This window comes from Pimephales promelas, chromosome 21 (genome assembly GCF_988280905.1).
Source record: "Pimephales promelas chromosome 21, fPimPro1.hap1.1, whole genome shotgun sequence".
Lineage (NCBI taxonomy): Eukaryota > Metazoa > Chordata > Actinopteri > Cypriniformes > Leuciscidae > Pimephales > Pimephales promelas.
The window spans coordinates 12,408,264-12,430,149 of record NC_142789.1 but is presented as its reverse complement, the minus strand read 5'-3'; the positions used below and the strand labels follow the sequence as shown (position 1 = coordinate 12,430,149).

At 36.8% G+C, this 21,886-nt stretch overlaps 3 protein-coding genes and 1 non-coding gene across 5 annotated transcripts; 2 read left to right on the top strand and 2 right to left on the bottom strand.

Moving 5' to 3' along the window:
- Positions 1-368: 368 nt before the first annotated feature.
- Positions 369-667, bottom strand: LOC148970422 (signal recognition particle RNA). The gene has a single exon (XR_016148812.1).
- A 2,241-nt stretch (positions 668-2,908) lies between these two features.
- ap1s2 (adaptor related protein complex 1 subunit sigma 2) lies at positions 2,909-5,745 on the top strand. The gene is made up of 5 exons (XM_039657624.2): positions 2,909-3,050; positions 3,432-3,610; positions 4,568-4,676; positions 5,313-5,450; positions 5,555-5,745. The coding sequence occupies exons 2-5, from the start codon at positions 3,432-3,434 to the stop codon at positions 5,600-5,602; spliced, it is 474 nt and encodes a 157-aa protein (XP_039513558.1). The 5' UTR covers positions 2,909-3,050; the 3' UTR covers positions 5,603-5,745.
- A 1,487-nt stretch (positions 5,746-7,232) lies between these two features.
- zrsr2 (zinc finger (CCCH type), RNA-binding motif and serine/arginine rich 2) lies at positions 7,233-13,449 on the bottom strand. The gene is made up of 11 exons (XM_039657623.2): positions 13,237-13,449; positions 13,066-13,142; positions 12,631-12,703; positions 12,441-12,549; positions 12,195-12,281; positions 11,674-11,712; positions 11,466-11,581; positions 11,157-11,370; positions 8,637-8,692; positions 8,437-8,546; positions 7,233-8,341 (listed from the first exon to the last, which is right to left on the bottom strand). The coding sequence occupies exons 1-11, from the start codon at positions 13,335-13,337 to the stop codon at positions 7,554-7,556; spliced, it is 1,770 nt and encodes a 589-aa protein (XP_039513557.2). The 5' UTR covers positions 13,338-13,449; the 3' UTR covers positions 7,233-7,553.
- A 565-nt stretch (positions 13,450-14,014) lies between these two features.
- rbbp7 (RB binding protein 7, chromatin remodeling factor) lies at positions 14,015-21,878 on the top strand. Of its 2 annotated transcripts, none has more exons than XM_089125026.1 (12): positions 14,015-14,167; positions 14,617-14,761; positions 14,843-14,988; positions 15,843-16,016; positions 16,332-16,447; positions 16,773-16,933; positions 17,027-17,153; positions 19,546-19,623; positions 19,707-19,783; positions 19,952-20,009; positions 21,186-21,296; positions 21,393-21,878. In XM_089125026.1, the coding sequence occupies exons 1-12, from the start codon at positions 14,152-14,154 to the stop codon at positions 21,459-21,461; spliced, it is 1,278 nt and encodes a 425-aa protein (XP_088981152.1). In that variant the 5' UTR covers positions 14,015-14,151; the 3' UTR covers positions 21,462-21,878. The 2 variants fall into 2 exon arrangements, with proteins under 2 accessions (XP_088981152.1, XP_039513504.1); XM_039657570.2 differs by having other exon boundaries at positions 15,840-16,016.
- The last annotated feature ends 8 nt before the right edge of the window (positions 21,879-21,886 follow it).

The window sequence follows — 21,886 nt, the reverse complement described above, 5'->3', positions numbered from 1 at the left end:
AAACAGGTTTTATGTGCTTTTCCCAAATGTGTCGTATAAGTTTATAATCTCATAAGTTGATGAAGTCACACACAATGTTTATACAAGTTGCAGCAATGTTGACACTATTTGACATATTTTATAGTAGCACAAAATTGTGAAGGCTACATTTTTAAGCACATAGCAAAATTGGAGAGCATAAAAATTAAATTAAAAAATGCAGAGGAACTTGCTATATCAGTGTTGATTTTATGATTTAATAGTCTTCTGCTATGAATGTTGAATCTTCTTAATTTCATTACAAGCAAACAATTAATGAATTTACGATCAATACAATTTTGCGTTTATTTTGTTATTGATGTTTGTTGAAAACTGTGCAGTGTTCACACAAAAGACTGAGTCTCGCTGTATCGCTCAGGCTGCACTGCAGAGTCTATTCACAGGCGCGATCCCACTACTGATCGACACGGGGACTTTGACCTGCTCCGTCTCCGACCTGGGCCGGTTCACCCCTCCTTAGGCGACCTGGTGGTCCCGGGCTCCCCCAGAAGCACCATATCGATACCGAACTTAGTGTGGACACCCGATCGACATAGTCCACTGCAGTCCAGAACCCCTGAGCTCAAGCGATCCTCCAGCCTCAGCCTCCCAGTAGCTTGGACTACAGGCGCGCGCCACTGCACCCGGCGAGAGCTGTGGGAATCAGTGCTGCTACTGAATCCAGTGGCTCACAGGGACATTTTAGCGCCATCTAGTGCAATAAAACAGAAAGGCAGGGTGAATGATAGCTTGAGGCGACGGTACATTTTAAGTAGGTCTAGGCATAATCTAAGGTAGAACGATTCTCAAAATAGGCATAAAAACGTACAAAATAAATTTTGGTTCTTTAAATATGGTCTCTCCAAATGTAAGAATTTAGCATGATAATGTTCTAATGTGCTCTAATGCTTGAAAACTTATTTGTGTGGTTACAACTCATTTAGATGGAACCCAGACTGTTAGTTGGCGAAGCATGATCCCTATTGGTTCCCATAAAGATAATTCTTTACATTTCAAAGCCGATAACCGATATATTGGCTGATAAATCCAATTTTTTATATCCTTTTTGAGAACCTGACTACAAAAACAAAAGTCTCGCCATTAAAAGCCATGTCCCAAGCACACAATTATAATGTTCTCAGTAGGCTATGTATGACAGATGACAGGACAACATGTTTAACGTAATCTTGATCATATTTTAATCATTTTAATCATATTTCAAGCAATTCTATGGTGCACAGTGCATCTGAAGTGTCTCAGCTGAATGAAATAACCAGTTATCGGCTTTAATATATCGGCCAAATTTTCTCATCGGGCCAATAACAATAACACATTAAAATGAACATATATCTGCCCATACCGATATGGAGGCCAATATATCTAGGCCTATCCATAATATTTTTACAGATTTTTTTACTTATTAGTTTATCAGTTCTTAAATAATTATGTAAACAGCATAGCCCTAAATGCAATCATTTTGATCACAAAATTAATTTTTCAACAAAATATCAATGTAGTGATTACTGAGGTCTCAAAAAGTAATTAGCCTAAAGCAATTAAAAATCGGAAGAGTTTTACACTAGGTTGATGCCAATCCGTCCAATCAACTTGGACATCACATCCAATTTCAATAGGCTATATTAAATAAGTGCCCATTAGGCACTTTATTTTCACTTTTCGGATATTTTATTATTATTTTTTATTTTAAAATAAATGCCTCTCAGAGATGTTATGAGATGGAACAGCAATAGGACCAGAAAAAGGATTCAAACAGGTTGGTTGCACCAAAAGCAAAATCCCTTATCCTTATACACTCCATGCCACTGCTCCTGTTTCAGATTAGCTTCTTTTGTAATTTTGTCTGGCTCAATGCACAGTTATAGTGTAAAAAGCCTCTGGCACAAAGTGTGGTGGCAACTGTAATACTTGGTTAATATTCGGCTTTAATGATGAGTCTCAATATCATGGCGCCTTTTCAGGGTCTTAGATGAGAGATTGCGGATGTCTGAGTCTGGGAAGGGTTTAAAGCCAAGTCCTTTCAAGTATTGAACCTTCTCGACTCTTTGAGCATCTGCACTCATTTCCCTCTTATGAAACTACCGTATAATGAAGGTAAAACAGATACTATATAATTATTTTACTATAATTATATAATTATAATTTATTTTACAGATACTATATACTGCACTGGTGGTGGTGGTGGTGGAGAAGAGACCAATGATCCCACTGGAAAGTGCTTTCAGTGTACAGTATAGGATCTAAAATAGAGCTATATCATTCATTCATTCATTATGCTAAATAATAGTGCACGTTTACATTAAAAAAAAAATGGAAAAGAATTGCAGTTGAATGTGTTCTGTGTGATTCAGTGTGAATGTCAATTTGGACAAAAAACATCGACAATTTTCTCAATGTGTCATTTATTCAGTGTAACTCAATATCAATATCAATAGGCCTACTCAATATCAATTGTTCATATACTGCTATAGATCTACCCAGTGCAACATTAATTTCAGACAACAAATTACTTAACTTTTAGTCGGACTGAAGAAAAACACTGTAAAAATGATATCATGTTTGAAAAAAAAAGAAAAGAAAAAGGAATATTCCTTTTATCACTTTTACTGGCAGGTAATTGGACGCCCACAAAAAAAAAAGCAAAAAAAAAAAAGTCACAGGGAACTTTTAACCGGTAATCTTTGTTGTTAAAACAAATCACTCGTGGCACGATTAATCTCAGATAGGATCTTATAATGTATCTATTTTTTTATGACAGAGTCACGTTTTCAGGATAAATTTCACTGCATAACAAAAACCTCCGTCTCAGGCAGAGCTTCACCCATCCTGCTCGAGACTGGACCAATACAGAGTGTCATCGGTGGATCTCGGAGCCAATGAGAGGACACGATTCAGTGATCTAGCGAAAGAGAGATGCATCCGTCCATGTAACGGGACTCCTCACATCTGCGTTTACTGCCATCAGCCACAAAGCCCATGCTCGCGGAATCGAGTGTAATATTATAAACTTTAAGGTAAAAGCTCAATTTTATCTCTTGCATTGATGGACATTATTAAGTTATTTAGACTTGCTGGTGCAAATACCTAAGGTTGAATAGTGTGGATAGTTTATAAATGTATCATTTACACGGCCGTAGCCTTTTTGCTAACGCGATTCTTCCTCTTTTGTTGCAACAAACAGAAGTAATTCACGAACAACGCTTCGGTTTGATCATTTTTATATGGCACGATACTGACTTTTGAAATAAGCGACACGACGAACGTTTCCATGCGGAAGAGCTGGAATTGCAGGATACTATTGTGGCTCGGTTTGACTAACGTTAGGCATATATAATGGTGATGCACAAACATTATGTCTAGGTTTGAGACTCTCGTTTGTTTCTCATTAATTTTAGATGCAGTTCATGCTGCTCTTTAGCAGGCAGGGGAAGCTACGTCTCCAGAAATGGTACGTGCCGCTGTCTGACGTACAGAAGAAAAAGATCTCCCGTGAGGTTATTCAGATGGTGCTGGCACGCAAACCCAAAATGTGCAGTTTCCTGGAATGGAGGGATCTGAAAATTGTCTATAAAAGGTTAGAAAATGATAAGGACTGCATGGACGGAACTGCAGATGCATTGTATTTGGCTCTTTCCATCATATGGTAGACTTGGGTGTTCCCTGACTTTTTTATTTTATTTTTAAAAAATATTAAAGGCACAACTGCCATGTTTTTTGTGTGTGGGGAATATGTGATAAACTATTATCGGACATAAACCAACCTAGCTAGAAAAGTAGCAAGTTTTAAACACTTCAATGTCTGTATATCCCCCTTAAAATGGTGAACATGGTCCGTCCCATTTTAGAGATCCTCCTGACCTTCTCAACTAAATTTTCAGTTCATTGTAGTAAAGGAGCATTTCTCTATTACATTTATTTCATTAGAGCCACTAATATTTCATAGGGATTTTTTAAAAGTTATTGTTTAAGAGTTAACCCAAACAAACCAACTACAAGTTGAATCATGCCCTTACAAACTTTGATTCGAAGCAAAAAAAAAAAAAATATATATATTTGAAGATTGGGGAAAAAAGAAAAGGGTACAAGACTATGTCTTTAAAGCTTTAATGAGGAGAACAACTACAATCCCATAAAGTATTGTGAATGAAAGTTGTGAGTGTATATTATGATTGTATTTTATTTTACAGGCACAGACAGTTCTCCTTATTACTTACTTGGTTCCTCATTTGTGTAAAGTGCCATTTTCTGTGGTCGAGTTTATTTTTTATATTTACATTTAACAGAAATGTAATTTGTTGCAGTCAAATCTCAACTTTCAGTGTGTTTTATTGCCTAGTGCTACTTTAGTTACAGTATAAGAGAGTAACAGTCATATATCTTTGATATTGTCAACAAGGTAAATAAGAAAGACTGCTTAGAACAAAAATATCCTGTTTTTGATATTTTGTATTCAACACTGCAACTTTTATACTGTGTCCTAAAGCGTACTTTTAGTAGTCTATTTATGAGGTGAGCTTATTTTGCATTTCAGATATGCCAGCCTGTACTTTTGCTGTGCTGTGGAAGACCAAGAAAACGAGTTGATAACCCTGGAGATCATCCACAGATATGTGGAACTGCTGGACAAATATTTTGGCAGTGTGAGTTAAGATTTATGTCAGCTTTTGCTTTTCAGCCTTAAGTAGAGGAGTTTGGTGTTTTTGGCTTGTTAAAGTCACCATAAAATCTAAATTTTTAATTTTTAAATTTGTTTTACACAATGTTACAGGGCTTATTATAAATAATATATCAATGCACACCATTATTTATTAAAATACATACACCCTTGTAATATTTTAATCTAAATCTTCATGACGTATGTCTCTTCAGTCGGATATACAGTACACCACAATAGGGAAGAAAAGACTATCGCAAGTTCGCAACTTCCGTTTCATGCTTTAGTAATAATTCAACTCGCCCCTCATGATTTTTCAAAGCTGTATGACTATATGACTCCAAAAAGTACAAAAGATCCCCATTAAAACATAATAAACAAGTCCACATTGCTTGATTTCAAATTTTCTGAAGCCTAATGATAGCATTGTTTGAGGAAAAGAATGACATTTGACATTCAACTTTCACTTTCATTGTATTGAAAAGAGCTTAGAAGAAAGTGAGTTTTTGAGTAAATAATTTTCATCTAACTAAACCAATGACCAGTTCTGCTGCTATATTTTAACAGTTTCGGTTAAAACTCTTGCAACCGCTCATTCTTAAACTGTGTGTTTGGAAACCAGGTGTGTGAACTGGACATTATCTTCAACTTTGAGAAAGCCTATTACATACTGGATGAGTTTATACTGGGTGGTGAAGCTCAGGAGACATCGAAGAAGAACGTTCTGAAGGCCATAGAGCAGGCTGACATGTTGCAGGAGGTGAGGAATGCACAAACTACTCATTCTAAACGTGCTTTGGGAAAAATACTGGCAGTTTTTTAGTATATGAATGGATTTTCTTTGATTTTTTTTACCTCTAACAGGAAGCCGAGACACCACGTAGCGTTCTGGAGGAGATTGGACTGACATAAATGTTGAGGACTAACAAACCAAAACACTAACACATATTATTTTCTTTTTTTCTGTGGGCATTTTCTCTATATCTGTATTTTAGGTTAACATGCAAAAGTGTTTAAAATAATCAGCACTTCCTGGTAAGGTATTGATGCCTGCATTTCTACTGCCAAACATCTGAGGGAATCGAGCTCATCGAAAAGTGAACCTGTGCCACTATCTTAGCAGTTATGCAAATTTCCCAGTGTTTGACTTTGAATTCAGGTTTGGATCAGTACATGTGTAGCAAAGATTAGCGTCAGCATCCCCAGTTATCCCACGACGTCTTCTCTCTATTAAAACCATTACCTCTTACCTTTAGCTGCCTTAAAACACTCAGCTCACACAGTTTGCTAGTATTTTTTTGCAACTCTCAATAGATCCAGTAGAAGTCAAGACTTGCTGAAGTGTTACGGACCAAACATTTTATCCAGATGGGTGAACAGAGATAATGTAAACTAGACTTTCAGAATTTTTTGGCATAAATTCAATGATTGTATTAACTAAGGCACAAGTAAACACCAGTATTAGTGAATTCCTGACCAAAAACACTGTAATGATTGGTTCCTGTGAACACTTAATGGGTTCAGGCATATCAGACATTTGCCATTCATTAGTTGTTTAATTTCTAATGCCAAAGAATTTTTTTCCACCGTCTTCATGCCTTTTTTCCCCATAAAATCATCTTTGTATCCTATCGTATTGGACTGTTTGTCAGACTTACTCTCGAAAAAAAGTCTTTTGAAGCTTAAAAAACAAAATAAATGATGAATAAAGTAAGATGTTGCAGCGTTTTGTCCAAATCTTTGACGATCTCTTACTAATAAAGAACATAATTTGATTATTTTCTTGTAGTTGGCAACAAAATGCATCTAAATCAGCCGTCTCATCCTTCTTGACTCCAGGGCCCTCCCCTTTGACAATATTCGAAGGCTTTTCTATTTATATGTATCTCTGGTACTTCTAATAAAAGTAATCTTAATAAAAATAAATAAAGTCATAATATGATGTCATCTTTATTTTAATGTATTTTCAGCATTTTAACAAGTTTATATTAACAAGTTCTGTTAATATAATGACATTTTTAGACTTATTGAGGCGCCTCTGAATGTTAACCACTTGTTAACCAAAGTTAATCTTAATGCGAACAATTAATTAATGCATACTATTCATTTTGTAATATTATTTGAGATCATGTTTTATGAGCCCATACTTTTTAATCAAAATGGCGACATATTTCTTACAATCAATTTAAAGGGATACTCCACTTTTTTTTGGAAATGGGCTCATTTTACAACTCCCTCAGAGTTAAACAGTTGAGTTTTACCGTTTTCGAATCCATTCAGGTGATTTTCTGATATTTAGAAGAATATCAGTAACCAGACATTTTCTGGTCTCATTAACTTCCATAGTATATATATTTTTTTCCTACTATGGAAGTCAATGAGACCAGAAACTGTCTGGTTACTGATATTCTTCTAAATATCAGAAAATCGGCTTTGAAAATGGTAAAACTCATCTGTTTAACTCAGGGGGAGTTGTAAAACGAGCCTATTTCCAAAAAAAGTGGAGTATCCCTTTAAGCTCACATTCAGATCTGTCTCCATCCATTTGCCACCCAAAGCTTAATGTGTTTCATTCAGATGTACATCCGATGGAAGAAATGATCTGTCGCTACTTCTACATCGTAACTTTGAATAAAAATGGCAATAATAATCCCAGAGAACTGCTTACCCATTTTTAAAAACAAAATCACCAACACGATTTCAGAAAATGCTAGATTTAATTACAAATGTACAGGCAATGTATTCATCAGCAAAAATCGTAAAAACTAGGCATTTTGATATGCAAACGAAAATAACAACAGCTGCTTTAATACAACAGAAACAGTTTATGTATGTGTATGTAATCTATCGAGACTGTGTGATGCTATCGGGTTTGGATCTCCTCATCTGGATGACAAAACCCCAAACTTGCGGTCTCTGCTTTATCTTCCGGCGAACCTGCGCTGGATGCCACAGCTGCACATTCTTCAGCAGGAGCTTCTGATTTCGACGGCGTCTTGCTACCCTCCTCATTGTGGGAATCTTCGCCAGATCCAGCGGACGAGCTCGAGCTGCGTGACTTACTCTTCTTTCTTTTGTGTTTCTTTTTACCCTTTTTCTTCTTCTTGCTCTTTTTAGAGTGCTTGTGCTGATGTGTATCCATTCGGTCAGAGATTTCTGGGCTTTGGCTTTCCTTCCTGCGACCCCTCCGTTTCACAGACCCGTTTTTGGATACATGGTCTGGACTGTTTGATTTTGACCTCTTTCTTCTCGAGTCTGCTGATTCGCTTTGCTTTAACCGGTCTCGGCTGTGGGATCGACTCCTGCTCCTCCTGGATTGCTCTCTCTGAGATCTCCTTCTCTCTCTGCTTCTGCTACGACTCCACCTTTCCCTGTTTCGACTGTGCCTCTCTCTGCTACGGCTCCGCCTTCCCCTGTAACTGTACCGCTCACGGCCGCTAATCGTTCGATCCGTCCACCTGCGTTGGGATCGTTCAGGGCTATTTCCACGCTGGGACCACATTCCCGAATGCCGACTAGAAAAGCCTCCACCGCGGTCAGGGGACATATGAAGATCACGGTCTGCCTCCCAGAATTCATTGCCTGGATTTCTGAAGACATGTAGAAAGTTGCAGTTTTTCCCTTTCGGACATTTCCGCCTGTCGAAAAGTCCTGAGAACAGATGAGAAAATGAATATAGGCATATTTTAAATGATGACTAAAGAAAGACTTAAAAGTTATTACGAGGAAATTTCTCTTTTTCGTACCACATATGGCGGTTTTCCATCTAGTTACTGGGGAGAATTCACATTGCAGTTGTTTTCCAGCATACCAGCGGCCATTAAACATCATGAAAGCTTCTTTACATTGCTCCTCTCTGCAGGTAAATATAACAGAAATATCAAAAATGAAATCATATTTACAACACTTCTCCTTCTACTGCAATGACTAATAATACGGGACTTACGTGTCATACTGAACGTAAACGTTTCCTCTCAAGTGAGGTTCAAAGTTGCAGCTCACCTATTAAAATATGTGGAAATAATATTGTTGATTTGACAAAAGCTGATTTATTTTTTATTAATTTAATTTAAATGACATTCAAACTATAAAATGACATTTAAACAATACATATCATTTATTGTATTTTTTAAACAACCGTTGTATTGAGTTTCCCTTTTTACATACAAAGAAAAACAAGAATAGAAAGCAAAAAGCAACTATACAAACCTAGAACCCATCCCTGGAAGACTTCAAGAATATAGAAATAGTATACAAACACAGAATCTAGATCCAAAACAAATAAACTAAAAAATAAAATAGAGGTCAACAAAGATAAAAAGTTGAAAATCAAGAGCAACATGCCATATATTCACAGTCTTGATGTGGGGTCCATGTATACGAAAGGTTGAGAGTTCCATTGACAATGTCCAACAAAGACACAGTCCACATTCGGCTCTCCATTGTGTGAGGAGGATTCCGGTGGTTGACTATTTTTTATTTTTTTTTGCCACTGTAAGAGCAGCTAACAGTAAACATCTTTGTTGAACGGATAAGCTAAGATCTTCAAAATCATTCAAAAAGAAATGACATGGATACAAACATATATCAGTGCATAACAGATATGAGTGAGGGACACTCCCAGAAGAAGAACAAGTATGTGCCCTGAGATCCTTGAGAACATAGATTACACTTAAGCCTAGTTCACACTACATGATTTTAAAGCCGATTTAAACCAGATTTGCAAATCGTTGAGCTTGCCGACAGGTCAGGGTTTTATCGCGTGCAAATCACGGGGGATTAGTGGGCGATGAACGGTCGACAATCTATTAGTATGAAAGAGCCGACAACGCATCAAAGACACTCGCAGACGCGTTGCCAAGCCCAGACAAATATCTAGCATGGTAGATATCCAGAGACGACTCAACCTCAGTGATGTCATGAGTACAGCCAATCAGAGCAAGGCATGGGTTGAGGTCACCGAGTAAATCTTTATTTTTTTGCATTTTTTTCTCAGAGCAAATAGCAATAGTTTCTGTCTGACGTCCATATTCACGTGTTGTGTTCTTTGTCTTCTTCACTGGGTATTGGCTCACGTGCTGTTTAACGTCATTACCGGTTCATTTTATTGAGTGATTTTTCGTGACAAAACGTGGTTTGTAGACTAGATAGAATCGTTGGGTGACAGAGTTGTCAGCTCGTGTAGTGCGTTACCTCCTGTTGTGGATCAATCACGTTGTCTTGTGTGGTGTGAACAGCTCAACGACTTAAATAAATAGTAAATTATATGGCTTTTTCTCCATATAATGCACTTTACTGGGCACCAAACGGTTCAAGGTCCAAAAGACAGGTTTCTGTGCAAACTGTTGAAAGGGCTTTAAACGATTCCAGACGATGAATAAGGGTCTTATCAAGCGAAACGATCAGTCATTTAAAAAAAAAAATATATAACAAAGTTTAAATTTTATAAGCTCAAATGGTCGCCTTGCTCTGTACTGTGATGCGCGTTCGTGACTCTCCTGTTCGAACTCATACATCAAAATGAACGAACCTTTTTTCAAATCATTTGGTTCATTCAACGAACGAAATGAACAAATTGACTCGGAAAAAGATTTGTTCATTTTGATGAACGAGTTCAAACAGGAGAGTCACACAGAACAGAGCAAGGCGAGCATTTGTGCTTGTAAAACTTAAACTTTATTATTATTTTTTTAAAATAAGCGTTCGTTTCGCTTGATAAGACCCTTATTCATCGTCTGGTGTCGTTTAAAGCCCTTTGAACAGTTTGCAGTGAAACTGTCTTTTGGACCTTGAACCGTTTGGTTACCAGTAAAGTGCATTATATGGAGAAAAATCCTGGAATGTTTTCATCAAAAACCTTAATTTCTTTTCGACTGAAGAAAGAATGACATGGACATCTTGGATGACATGGGGGTGAGTAAATTATCAGCAAAAGTTTTTTTTAAAGTGAACTACTCCTTTAAACATCCCCCATACCTGATCAAAATCATGCACATCCTCATTAAGATCCTAGGCCCGAACAGTTATAATAGATAATAGTTTATAGGAATTTTTAAGAAGATAAAGATAAATAACTGAAACAGAAGGAAAGAATTATTTTGCACAAAAGGTGAATTACAAAATAGGTAATATGGAATCCCAAGGCACTCCATATGCTCAAAGGGCCGATCAGATATGCAAAAAAAACATAAAAAAGAAGTACCTGGTAAATAATATTGGGCTTTAATGTTCTGAAAGTATTTTAGACCACTATCATCAAAGATACTATTTCCTTTGTTGTGTGCCCATTACGGCCAATGAAAGGGAACATTGCCTAACAAAAAAAATGATTATTGTGAAAAATAGGCCAATGCCAGTGCCAGATTGTAAACTGTTGCGATCACCTTTAGACTATCCTCCATGTGGAGAGGAAACGAGTTACAATCGGACCATTTGGTTTGGAATATGTTTTTTTTATTTTAGTTACCTTGAACTGCACCACCTTCCCCGCGTTCTTGAACTCTGGCAGAGCGTCTTCATAGAAATCCAGAAACTGCTGTTGCGTTTCCTCCTCGCAGTACTCAAGACTGGCATCTGTGTCGTAGTCATCACGTCTGCTCTGCTCCATCCCGAACGTCACAAACATCGCCCTCACCATCAGGGTGGTGCTGGATATCGGGTGCTCGTGTTTTCGGGAGCACCTGTTCATTACGCACAGTAAAAAAAAAAAATCATCATCTAGAACCTGATCAGAAATGGCACTTTGACTGTCAGTCAAAACCTTGTAAACACTTACCGGTCTCCAAACCTACAAGCACCCGTTTTCAGGAAGAAGGGGCAGTTTGCCCTGTCCTTTTCAGTCCCATAATCCTTTGGGGCATCAGGGTTTTTCCAAGGAACACCATTTTCCAGCTAAATACAACAAAATAAGGAGACTTTTCATGATTATTGCAAACAGAACTGCATTTTCCAACATGCATTTGACATGGAGAGCAAGATGTTACCTGACTCTCTGCTTCATCCAGCATTTTCTGTGTCGCTTCCTATAAATGGTGCAAACATACACAGTATGGCGTGTGAAATTGTGTGGCGTGCAAGCACATGTCTGTTAGAATTGGTTAAGACAATCTGGCAGATAATTTGTACATTATGGACTTATATTATCAGTATTTTGTCATTCAAATTCGACTGTTTACAGCACATGTTCTTTCTTGTGGCATAAGTAAGCAACATTACACCCAGCTGACACGAAAAGATACATGTTCTTCACTGGAAGTGGACACTTGCTGCATTTTAAATCGATTTTGTGTATCTTAGTTAAGGAAATGAAGACAATATTTTGCTACACAAACAATGTACACATGAAACAGAGACTTCTGGAATGTGGTGTGTATGTTAAACCATGATTGACAAACAGCTTGAAACTTTAAAGGCTGATTTGTTGCAGATAGCATGAAATGTTTTGATATCTGATAGAGGATATATGTAGACATCAGCCTCTTTATCCTCCCAGTGCAGGGATCACCTCTCTCTGTTTCTTCTCCTGTTCCTTCTTCTCCTGCTCCTCTTTCTCTTTCTTTTGCTGCTCCTCCCATTCTTCTCTTATTTTCCGCTTTGATTACAGAAAAACAAGATATTAGAGCATTACATATGTATTTTAATTGAGAAATTTTCCAGACCATTGCAGAATGTCAAGGATTTAAAGTCAGTAATTTGACTGTATACTGTATTTATATACTGTATATATAGGTGTGATCTAGAAATTGCTTACCTCTTCTTCTTCCTTTCTCTTTTGCGCTGCCTCTTCTTTCTCCCTCTTCAGCCTAAATTCTTCTTGTGCAATCTTTTCTCTCTCCATCCAATCCTGGTGTAATCGCTCACTGGATTGTAAAACAGTGTGACATATTTTGTATTTTGTCCAAATAATATTAGCTTATCATACTGAATTTAAGATGACAAACCTCTGCTCATCAGCCTTCTGTTCTTCCTCATCTTCAGACTTGTACTCTTGGTTCTCTTTATTTTGTGAATGACCTACAGCAAGTAAGTAAGGGTTATGTTTGCATAGACAGGTGTTACCTAAAACTAAGGTTAACTTTAGAAGTGTGAGAAAGGAATAAATTATGTGCTGCTATATATGTATGTATATATTTGTATATGTATATATATATATATATATACAAATATACATATACAAATATACAAATATATACATATATATATATATATATATATATATATATATATATATATATATATATATATATATATATAGTATAGTATTATAATGAATACATTACGTGCTGATATATATCAGACCAGACGACAAGCCAACACCTCCATATAAACACACACACACACACCTCAAACAAAAATGAAAATATAAATTAAGTTACCTTCTCTTATTTTAGCAAGAGCTTGACGTTTCCTTCTCCTTCTCTCTCTTTTAAGAACAGCTCGTCGTTGTTTTTGACTAAAAATTTGATTAGAAATGGTTATAAATAAACAGCAAAAAATTCTGATAATAATTTAAACATAAGCAATAGAATAAAAAGCCCATAAGGTACCTGAGCACAAGAGCAGCAGTTTCACACTCATCCAAGCGACTCTCAGAGTCCTGCGTCTCTGACGGGTCTGTCTGCAACGAGCAACAATCATTATCCGTCATTTTAAACCACTATTTACACATTAGGCTACATAGGTAGACAACAACAGCAGCAAAGGCTCTCTATGTAAGCAACACATTTCACACCGATCATAGAACGCGCGCGCAAAGATGACATCACATTTATTGACGTCTCTAAACGCGTGCAAATGCGCATGCTCAAAGTAGCATTGGGCGGTCAATTCATTTCAGCGAATCGGTTCAGATGAACAGCTCGTTTCAATTAACCTGTTCGACTGAATTTTGAATCTATTGAATGAACTGAAATGAATTAAATCTATTGTTCACTGTTTTTTGGTTTTACCACTGTCCTTATTTGTTCCCATTATTAATTATAATGATAATAATAATTCATATTAAGCATTTCTAATATTGCTAATGAGCAAATTTCACAGTTTTCCTACTCAAAGCCATCTGCTTTTGGACATTCAAGCTTTTTTTTTTGCGAACCATGCAAATTCTACAAACAAGACACAAGTATATTCCATTCCATTTGACTTCATGAATATAATAATCAGTAATTATAATAATTTAATTAAATACTGTTTTTATCACTAGTTTTCACCCAAGGCCATCTGTAAGTGATAGCTCTTTGTGAATCGGTTTGACCAAATCATGAAAAAGAATCGGTTCAGAAGAACGACTCGCTTGTGAATCGGACAGCAGCACCAGCTAGATTTTGCGCTTTTGGGATGCGCGAGCTGGTGTTGTAAGTGACGGAGTCGTGAACGTAAAACCCTAAACCCTGTTTTTTCTGCTTTTTGGCTTTAAACCCCACAATTCATTCAGTGGCTAACCCGCAGAAAAGCACGCCAAAATGGCAGACAAAGAAGGTAAACTTTTTTCGTTGTGATTTACGTGCATATGTTTTTTTCTTTGCCAGAGTTTGCTAGCTTTAGCCTAAAGTGCTAATGGATGTGACCCACATTCTAACACAAGAATGAATGAGTGTCACAACCTGAGCACGTTTTTACCAAGTATTTACGGTTTACTTTGGTTAAAGCCTCTGGCATTAATAAATTATTCTACTAACTTGAAGAATACAGATATTGGTTTCTCTAAGTAGATTGAAATGCTGTTGTGCTCCAAGTTCCCTCCATCATTCAAAAGCTTCAGTGTAACTATAAGTCGAGGAACTTTACAAGTTTACACTTCAGTTTCTGCTAATTTATTATAATACAGCAACATTTTACTGCCTACCCCACTCCCACAATGCATTTATTGAGAAATGTTCATTTGAATGCATTTGTCCTGAATCTATCCTTCTGTTCTCTATATTCAGTGTATGATGATGCAGTGGAGGAGAGAGTAATAAATGAGGAATACAAGATCTGGAAGAAAAACACCCCATTCCTGTACGATCTTGTCATGACGCATGCACTCGAGTGGCCGAGTTTAACGGTGCAGTGGCTTCCTGATGTGAACAGGTAATCCAATAACTAGCTGTCCACCTTCTGAAACATAACGGATGACTTGCACTCTATAAATCATTGTCTATCATTGTGCAGGCCTGAGGGAAAGGACTATGCAGTTCATCGGCTGGTGTTGGGCACACACACTTCGGATGAGCAGAACCACTTAGTCATCGCCAGTGTTCAGATCCCTAATGATGATGCTCAGTTTGACGCGTCCCACTACGACAGCGAGAAAGGAGGTTCGAGCTGATCTGAAAATGAATGAATGCTCATTTTGTATTTTTTGTGTTGAAGTCATTATACTAAAATCAATTTTGCGTATGTGTTTCTTTAGCAGGTATGGTCAGGACGTTGGGGGGAAATCCAGATTCAGTTGATCAATAAGACTGAATCTTTCCACAAATATGATGCGCATTTTTGACAACTTTAGAATGTGATGGATCTTTTTTATACCTTTATTTAGTGTTTATATGGATGTTAAAGGGATAGTTAAGTTGAACATTTAAAATGTTGTCATCATTCACTCACCCTCATGTTGTTCCAAACCCATAAGACATTTCATTTTTGAAAACACAAATTATGGTATATTTTTAATATTTAAGACTCCCTCTATTGGAAGTAAAATTTAATCAAAATGTCAAGCTTCAAAAAGTGTATGAGGCCACTGTAAAAGTAGTCCATATGAAAAGCAGACACGGTTGAATTCCTGTTGATACTTAAATTAATGTGAAGACTAAATTAAATCTGTTCATCATATCAACCAATCGTGTCTCTTCAGAAAACTTGGATTAAACCGCTCAAATCATACAGATTTTTAGGTTTAATTAGAAATATCTTTTGTGTTTCAAAGATGAATGAATGTCTTATGGGTTTATAACATATATATGTATGTGTAGTATTTGTAAAGGATGAGACAATTTTCAGTTATGGGTGAACTAACCCTTCAATACCAAGTTGAAACTGGGCCCATGAATTTGACAGTTAATTTTTTAGTTAGTTGAATGCTTCAAACTGATACTTTTCACAAATAAAGTTGATGAAACTAAGACAGAGATCAGACATTGGACAATAATGATTGTATATAATTCCCCAGAGTTTGGAGGGTTTGGATCAGTGAGTGGAAAGATTGAGATTGAGATTAAGATCAACCATGAAGGAGAAGTGAACAGAGCCAGATACATGCCACAAAACCCCTGCATCATCGCCACCAAGACCCCCACGTCTGATGTGCTGGTGTTTGACTACACCAAACACCCATCTAAACCAGGTCAGTGGCTTTCAGTTGATCCAAAGAAGCCCTGATATATTTTAAATACTGAGTTTGTTTAAAGCTTAATATAAAGCATGCATCTAAGCTAATGTTTAGGACAACTTTGGTCCCGCATCAGATAACACCGTGACCTTCATTATTTTTGAGGTGCGTTTTTAAGAGACTTGTTATTCACTGCTGTAAAGTGACGCGACTGTCGGACAGCATAGCACACAGACGTGATTAAGATGATCGATTAGTTGTTGCAGCCCTATATTAAATCATGTGTGAAGTCACTTGCTTTGATTTAATGTCTGATTTGTCCATTTGCAGACCCCAGTGGAGAGTGTAGTCCAGACCTGAGACTGCGAGGACATCAGAAAGAGGGATACGGTTTGTCTTGGAACCCCAACCTGAGTGGAAACTTACTTAGTGCATCAGACGACCATGTGAGTGATCTCAAATTCAAACTGACATCACATAGTTCGGTACCACTTTTTCCAAAACGGTACTGTAAGCTTGGTATTGGATTGGTCGAGGTATCGGCAGATACTCATTACAGTGTTTTTTTTTTTTTCTTGATCAGTTTATAAAATCTATACCTCACTTACTTGCTAACTGTACAGGTCTTCATTTTAAAAAAGAGATAATAGAAAAAAAAATACAGAGGCCTAATAGCCTATGACAAAAAATCCGAACGATTTTAAATATTGGATCAACTCATCCCTACTTAACTTGTATGACGTAGAATCATCTGTTGTTCTTCAACTTTAGACAATCTGTCTGTGGGATATCAGTGCTGTTCCAAAGGAGGGGAAGATAGTAGATGCCAAGACCATCTTCACTGGGCACACAGCTGTGGTGGAGGACGTGTCCTGGCACCTTCTACATGAATCGTTGTTTGGCTCTGTGGCTGATGACCAGAAACTGATGATGTGAGTAAGCAAAGCGTATGGGCTCCCTCTGCTGTGCAAGAATCAGTGAAACATTTGAGTTGTATTAAACAATGAAATGTCTGTCTTCTACAGCTGGGACACACGATCCAATAACACATCAAAGCCCAGTCACTCTGTGGACGCCCACACGGCTGAAGTCAACTGCCTGTCCTTCAACCCATACAGCGAGTTTATTCTGGCCAGTGGCTCAGCAGACAAGGTCTGTACATGTTGCGATCTACATAATCGCACATAAACACTCATCTGTAGGAAGAATTTGCTTTAGAGATCCTTCCTCATGCGGAGGGGACACAATAACCTTAAAGAGTTATTTCACCCAAAAATAGAAATTCTGTCATTCATTTCTCGCTCTCATGTCGTTCTAAACCCGTAAGACTTTCGTTCATCTTCAAAGCACAAATTAAGATATTTTTAATTAAGTCTAAGATCTTTCTTTTAGATTAAGTTTATTTATCCTCGCGGAAAATTGTTCTGCACGTACAGTACGTCTGATACATATGTCTGATACACAGGGGCTACCCCCCTCCCTCATCCCCACCGCACCCCTACACATACACAGCATCAGGACAGAAGACTCAAAGAAACCTAATTAAAGTGCCATTAGTGCTATTAAAGTGCAAAATAGTGCAAAATAGTGTTCTGTCCCTCTATTAACAATCTACAGAACTACCACTTTGTCACTGTAGCCCTCAATCGGGTCATGGGGTCTATACGACCCTAATTGACTGCTACTTAATAAAAAAAAAGGTTCCCTTCATCTCAGTGGAACTGTGACTTTTCATACATTATCTATCGATACACACAAAAACACTGGGCTTGATTCGGTTGTTCTGGTATGTAAAAAAAAAATGTTTACACTTCTGGTCTTTGGGGTCAATATGACCCCACATTGAAATCAATGGGAAATGTGAAAAAAAAACCTAAATATATTTTCTTCATGTGTCAAAAAAATTAATAATCTGGCATAAATCTGAAATTTTTTACACAGAAATGAAGGCCTAGATCTAGAGCATAAATGCAATGTGTCATAAAAAAAATTTCATATTCAAGCTAATGGTGTAGTTGAGGAATTGTGTGGTATATGGGTACAAAAGTACTTTATATCTCCAAAAACACAGCATTAATGAATAGATGAGAAGTAAACAAAAAAAATGCCATATTATTTGTATGATTAAAAATTTATATTTTTTGTACAATTACTCAATCAATTGTTGGGGTCGTATAGACCCCGAAGCCCAGAAATGTAAACAAGAAACAAAGACCATTTGAAGGTTAAAAAGTTAAAGGTACAATATGCAAGATTGTTTCGCCACCAGGGGTCGCTAACCTCTTACAATAACAAAGGCGTATATTAATGACGTAAATGGATCGTTATGGATCTTGTCGTCAAGCTGATGGATCTTTTATGGATGAATGAATACATTGATGTTTTTAACATGACTGTAGTATGAAGTAGAACGCGATTGCTAGACGTATACCAGCGCCTCACGCAACGCAAGTCCTGCGGATATAAAGGAATAAGGACATTTCATTCTACCGAACTACACGCTAGTGCTGAATAGAGGGATTAAACTTGAGGTAGCGCAGCGCTGTTTCACTTGTTAGCGACGCAGCGTTGCTTCACTTGTTTTCACAGCACTGTTTCAAATGTTAGCTGGACCGCCTCTCATAAATGAACCTGTACTTGCCTCACAGACCTGAGAAATATATCTATAGAAAGCTTTAAAATGTCTATTTTTAAACAAAACAATTCAAAACGAAAAGAAATGGGCTACTCTCTACTTATGTAGGGGAATTCGTATGAAGTGTGCATTTCTCTATAGGCGCGTTCACTACTGCGAAGATGGCGAGTCAGCATCATCAACTTTATCTTTGTAGCTGACTCAGAAAACACAAGTTTATTAATAAACAATTAAAATTTCTCATGCATAATCATTACTTTTGCCGGTTCTGTGTGGCAAGCTTAATGCGTGCGCTTGAGATGCGTAAAAGGCAATATATTACGAAAACGCTCATTAAGTGCTTTGGTGGACATTGGGTCTGTGAAAGCGCTATATAATTTCAGTCCATTTACCATTCTGGTTTAGTATTCTGTCCCATGTATATTCAAGTAATTAAATCAATAGAAAAATGCGATTAGACTAATGGCTTAAATTAACTACTACTAGTCGTTTTTTTTTTTTTTTTTTTAGTCGTGCACGGGCAGCCCTACTTATTACACATATTTTGTAACCAGCATGTCACAAAGGGTATTCTGAGCGAGCAGCGCTGTGTGGAGTGAGCGAGCAACAGCAATCTCCAGAAAGACGCTCTCTGCTCTGGAAATATTACCACTCCGCTCATATGCTCTGGTGTGAGACAATGTGTATCTTCTTCTGTTGTCTGAGAGTTAATTGACATCTTTTAGATGCATTATTGGCATCACCCCTCTCTTGTTACATGAACCTATTCAATATTCTATAATAAAATCAACTAATCGAATATTCGAAAATCGTGACTCATTCCTACTATTTAATAGTGTGGATGATTTAAAAATATCAAATGGTTAAAAAAAAATAAATGACATGCTCCTTGTTTGTTTATGGCTTTAGACTGTTGCATTGTGGGATCTGCGTAACCTGAAGTTGAAGCTTCACTCTTTTGAGTCACATAAGGATGAAATCTTCCAGGTAACTCAAGATTCTGTTACAATATAACATCATGCAATCCGTAAACAATAGTGTAGTCATAATAAAGCTGATGCTCTTGACAGGTCCAGTGGTCTCCTCATAACGAGACCATCCTGGCCTCCAGTGGCACAGACAGACGCCTCAATGTTTGGGACCTGAGGTATGGCATTACTAGTACTACTGTTTTATAATTGATCCTAAACGTCTACTTTTTTCTTTCTTGATGCAGATTCCTGGTTTAATTGGAACTGTTCATTTGTGCTAACTATTTGGATCCAAGAATGCTTTGATCATGTATTGATTGCATCATTATATTTATGTCCTTTAGTAAAATTGGAGAAGAGCAGTCTGCGGAGGACGCCGAGGACGGGCCACCTGAGCTGCTGGTGAGTCGAGATAGATCTGCTGAAAATATTTACTGTGACAGATAGAGCTATAATGATATGATTATTGATAACTAATTCAATACCACAGCAAAAAAAACATAATATAATAATAATACAAATTTAATTAATATACACTACCGGTCAAGATTTTTTTATGTTTTTAAATGAAGTCTCTTCTGCTCACCAAGGCTGCTTTATTTGATGAAAAAAAAAATGACAAACAGTAATATTGTGAAATATTATGACAATTTGAAATGACTGTTTTCTATATTAATATTTTTTAAAATGTAATTTGAAAGCTGAATTTTCAACATCATTACTGTTGCTGATTACACATCAGTTTTCAGTGTCACATGATCCTTCAAAAGGTGTATTGGATCCATGCATGTGGTCTTAATGTGACAGCAGCCTAATAGTCCTGCTGCCGTCTGTTAATCAAAGAGAAAATCACTCGCTTAATAACTTTTAACCTATTTTTTAGACTGATGACTATCTAGTGTTATTTTACATTTGATTACTTTCTGTAGTATTTCTTACCTGAATACTTCTATTAGACCTACAGTACCTGAGGATTTATTCCATTTGTATATTTATTCTATTGTATTTATTTGTGCTATTGTTTGTGATTTCTGTTTATTCGTTCTTATTTTATTATTGACTGTTTGTGTTTTTATGTAAATTAAATGTTAAGTTTGAAATCAAGCTTCCTTGTGCGATGTGAGTTGCGCAGCAACATTTACCCCATTGTAAACACGAATACATTGAGTGAGCAAACATTTAAGTGAGAGAATTGTAATGGTAATAGATTAAGTGTAAAATATCAAAATTAGAATCAAAATCTCGTCTCTTTAGAATCCTTGGATTAAACCGCTCGATTTATGTGGATTACTGTTATGATGTGTATAATTTTTGAAGCTTGAAAATATTGATAGTATTTCAATGCATGTACAAAAATTCTGAGATAATATTGAAAATATCTATATGGCAGTATACATAAATTATTTTCCCCCTTTGTATGGAATATTGATGTATTTCAAGATATAGTTTTATGCAAAGTTTAACGTTATACAACGTACACGGTACTACAGATCCTTTACAAACTTTTGTTTTTTCTGCTTGGTGTGAAAGAGCCAGCTTTGACACTCTATAATAATCCACTTTTGTTTGTTTTGGCAGTTTATTCATGGTGGACATACAGCTAAGATCTCAGATTTCTCCTGGAACCCAAATGAACCCTGGGTAATCTGTTCTGTGTCAGAGGACAACATAATGCAAGTATGGCAGATGGTAAGTACAGCAAAACTGTAGATTCTTAAGATTTCAAATTTTTTTTTGTTATTTGGTATTAGGACTTTGCACCGATCTCAAACTTCTCTCGTTTAGGCTGAGAACATCTACAATGATGAAGAGCCAGACACCCCCGCGTCTGAGCTGGAGGGACAGGCGTCATAAAAATCTACAACCCTTTCATGGCTTCTTACTCCAGCTTTTGCTTTTCAGCATTATTCAGTAAAACCCATCCTCTTATTTTCTACTCCACACATAGCAGATAAGATACTTTGTCCATTACAGGGTTCTTCTGTAGACTAAAAGGTTCAGCCCACACCCATTTCAGTAGAGAAGTTTGTCCTCAGATGGTTTGGAGAAAGACTGCACCACTTGTTCAATCACTTCTGAGAAGTTACGGCCTGGTGTGGCTCATCACAATTCAAATTTTTTTTTGTGTGTGTGTGCATAAACCTGGTGTCAATTTGCAATAAATCTTTTGTAATAACTTTTAGAATGATTTTGTATTCCTAAATTGTTGATAATTTTCTGTACTTAATTCACTTATGAAAATAAACTACAGATCAACTGTTGGAGTCTCGACGTCTGAA

Bases quoted from the DNA above. Each gene is read 5' to 3' on its own strand.
- zrsr2 (XM_039657623.2), bottom strand. From the start codon at position 13,337: ATGACGGATAATGATTGTTGCTCGTTGCAGACAGACCCGTCAGAGACG. The intron at 13,143-13,236 runs GTACCTTATGGG...TCAAATTTTTAG, and splicing joins ACTGCTGCTCTTGTGCTCAG to TCAAAAACAACGACGAGCTG. The intron at 12,704-13,065 runs GTAACTTAATTT...TACTTGCTGTAG, and splicing joins TCTTGCTAAAATAAGAGAAG to GTCATTCACAAAATAAAGAG.
- ap1s2 (XM_039657624.2), top strand. From the start codon at position 3,432: ATGCAGTTCATGCTGCTCTTTAGCAGGCAGGGGAAGCTACGTCTCCAG. The intron at 3,611-4,567 runs GTTAGAAAATGA...TTTGCATTTCAG, and splicing joins CTGAAAATTGTCTATAAAAG to ATATGCCAGCCTGTACTTTT. The intron at 4,677-5,312 runs GTGAGTTAAGAT...TTTGGAAACCAG, and splicing joins TGGACAAATATTTTGGCAGT to GTGTGTGAACTGGACATTAT.
- rbbp7 (XM_039657570.2), top strand. The intron at 17,154-19,545 runs GTCTGTACATGT...TTATGGCTTTAG, and splicing joins CCAGTGGCTCAGCAGACAAG to ACTGTTGCATTGTGGGATCT. The intron at 21,297-21,392 runs GTAAGTACAGCA...TCTCTCGTTTAG, and splicing joins TAATGCAAGTATGGCAGATG to GCTGAGAACATCTACAATGA.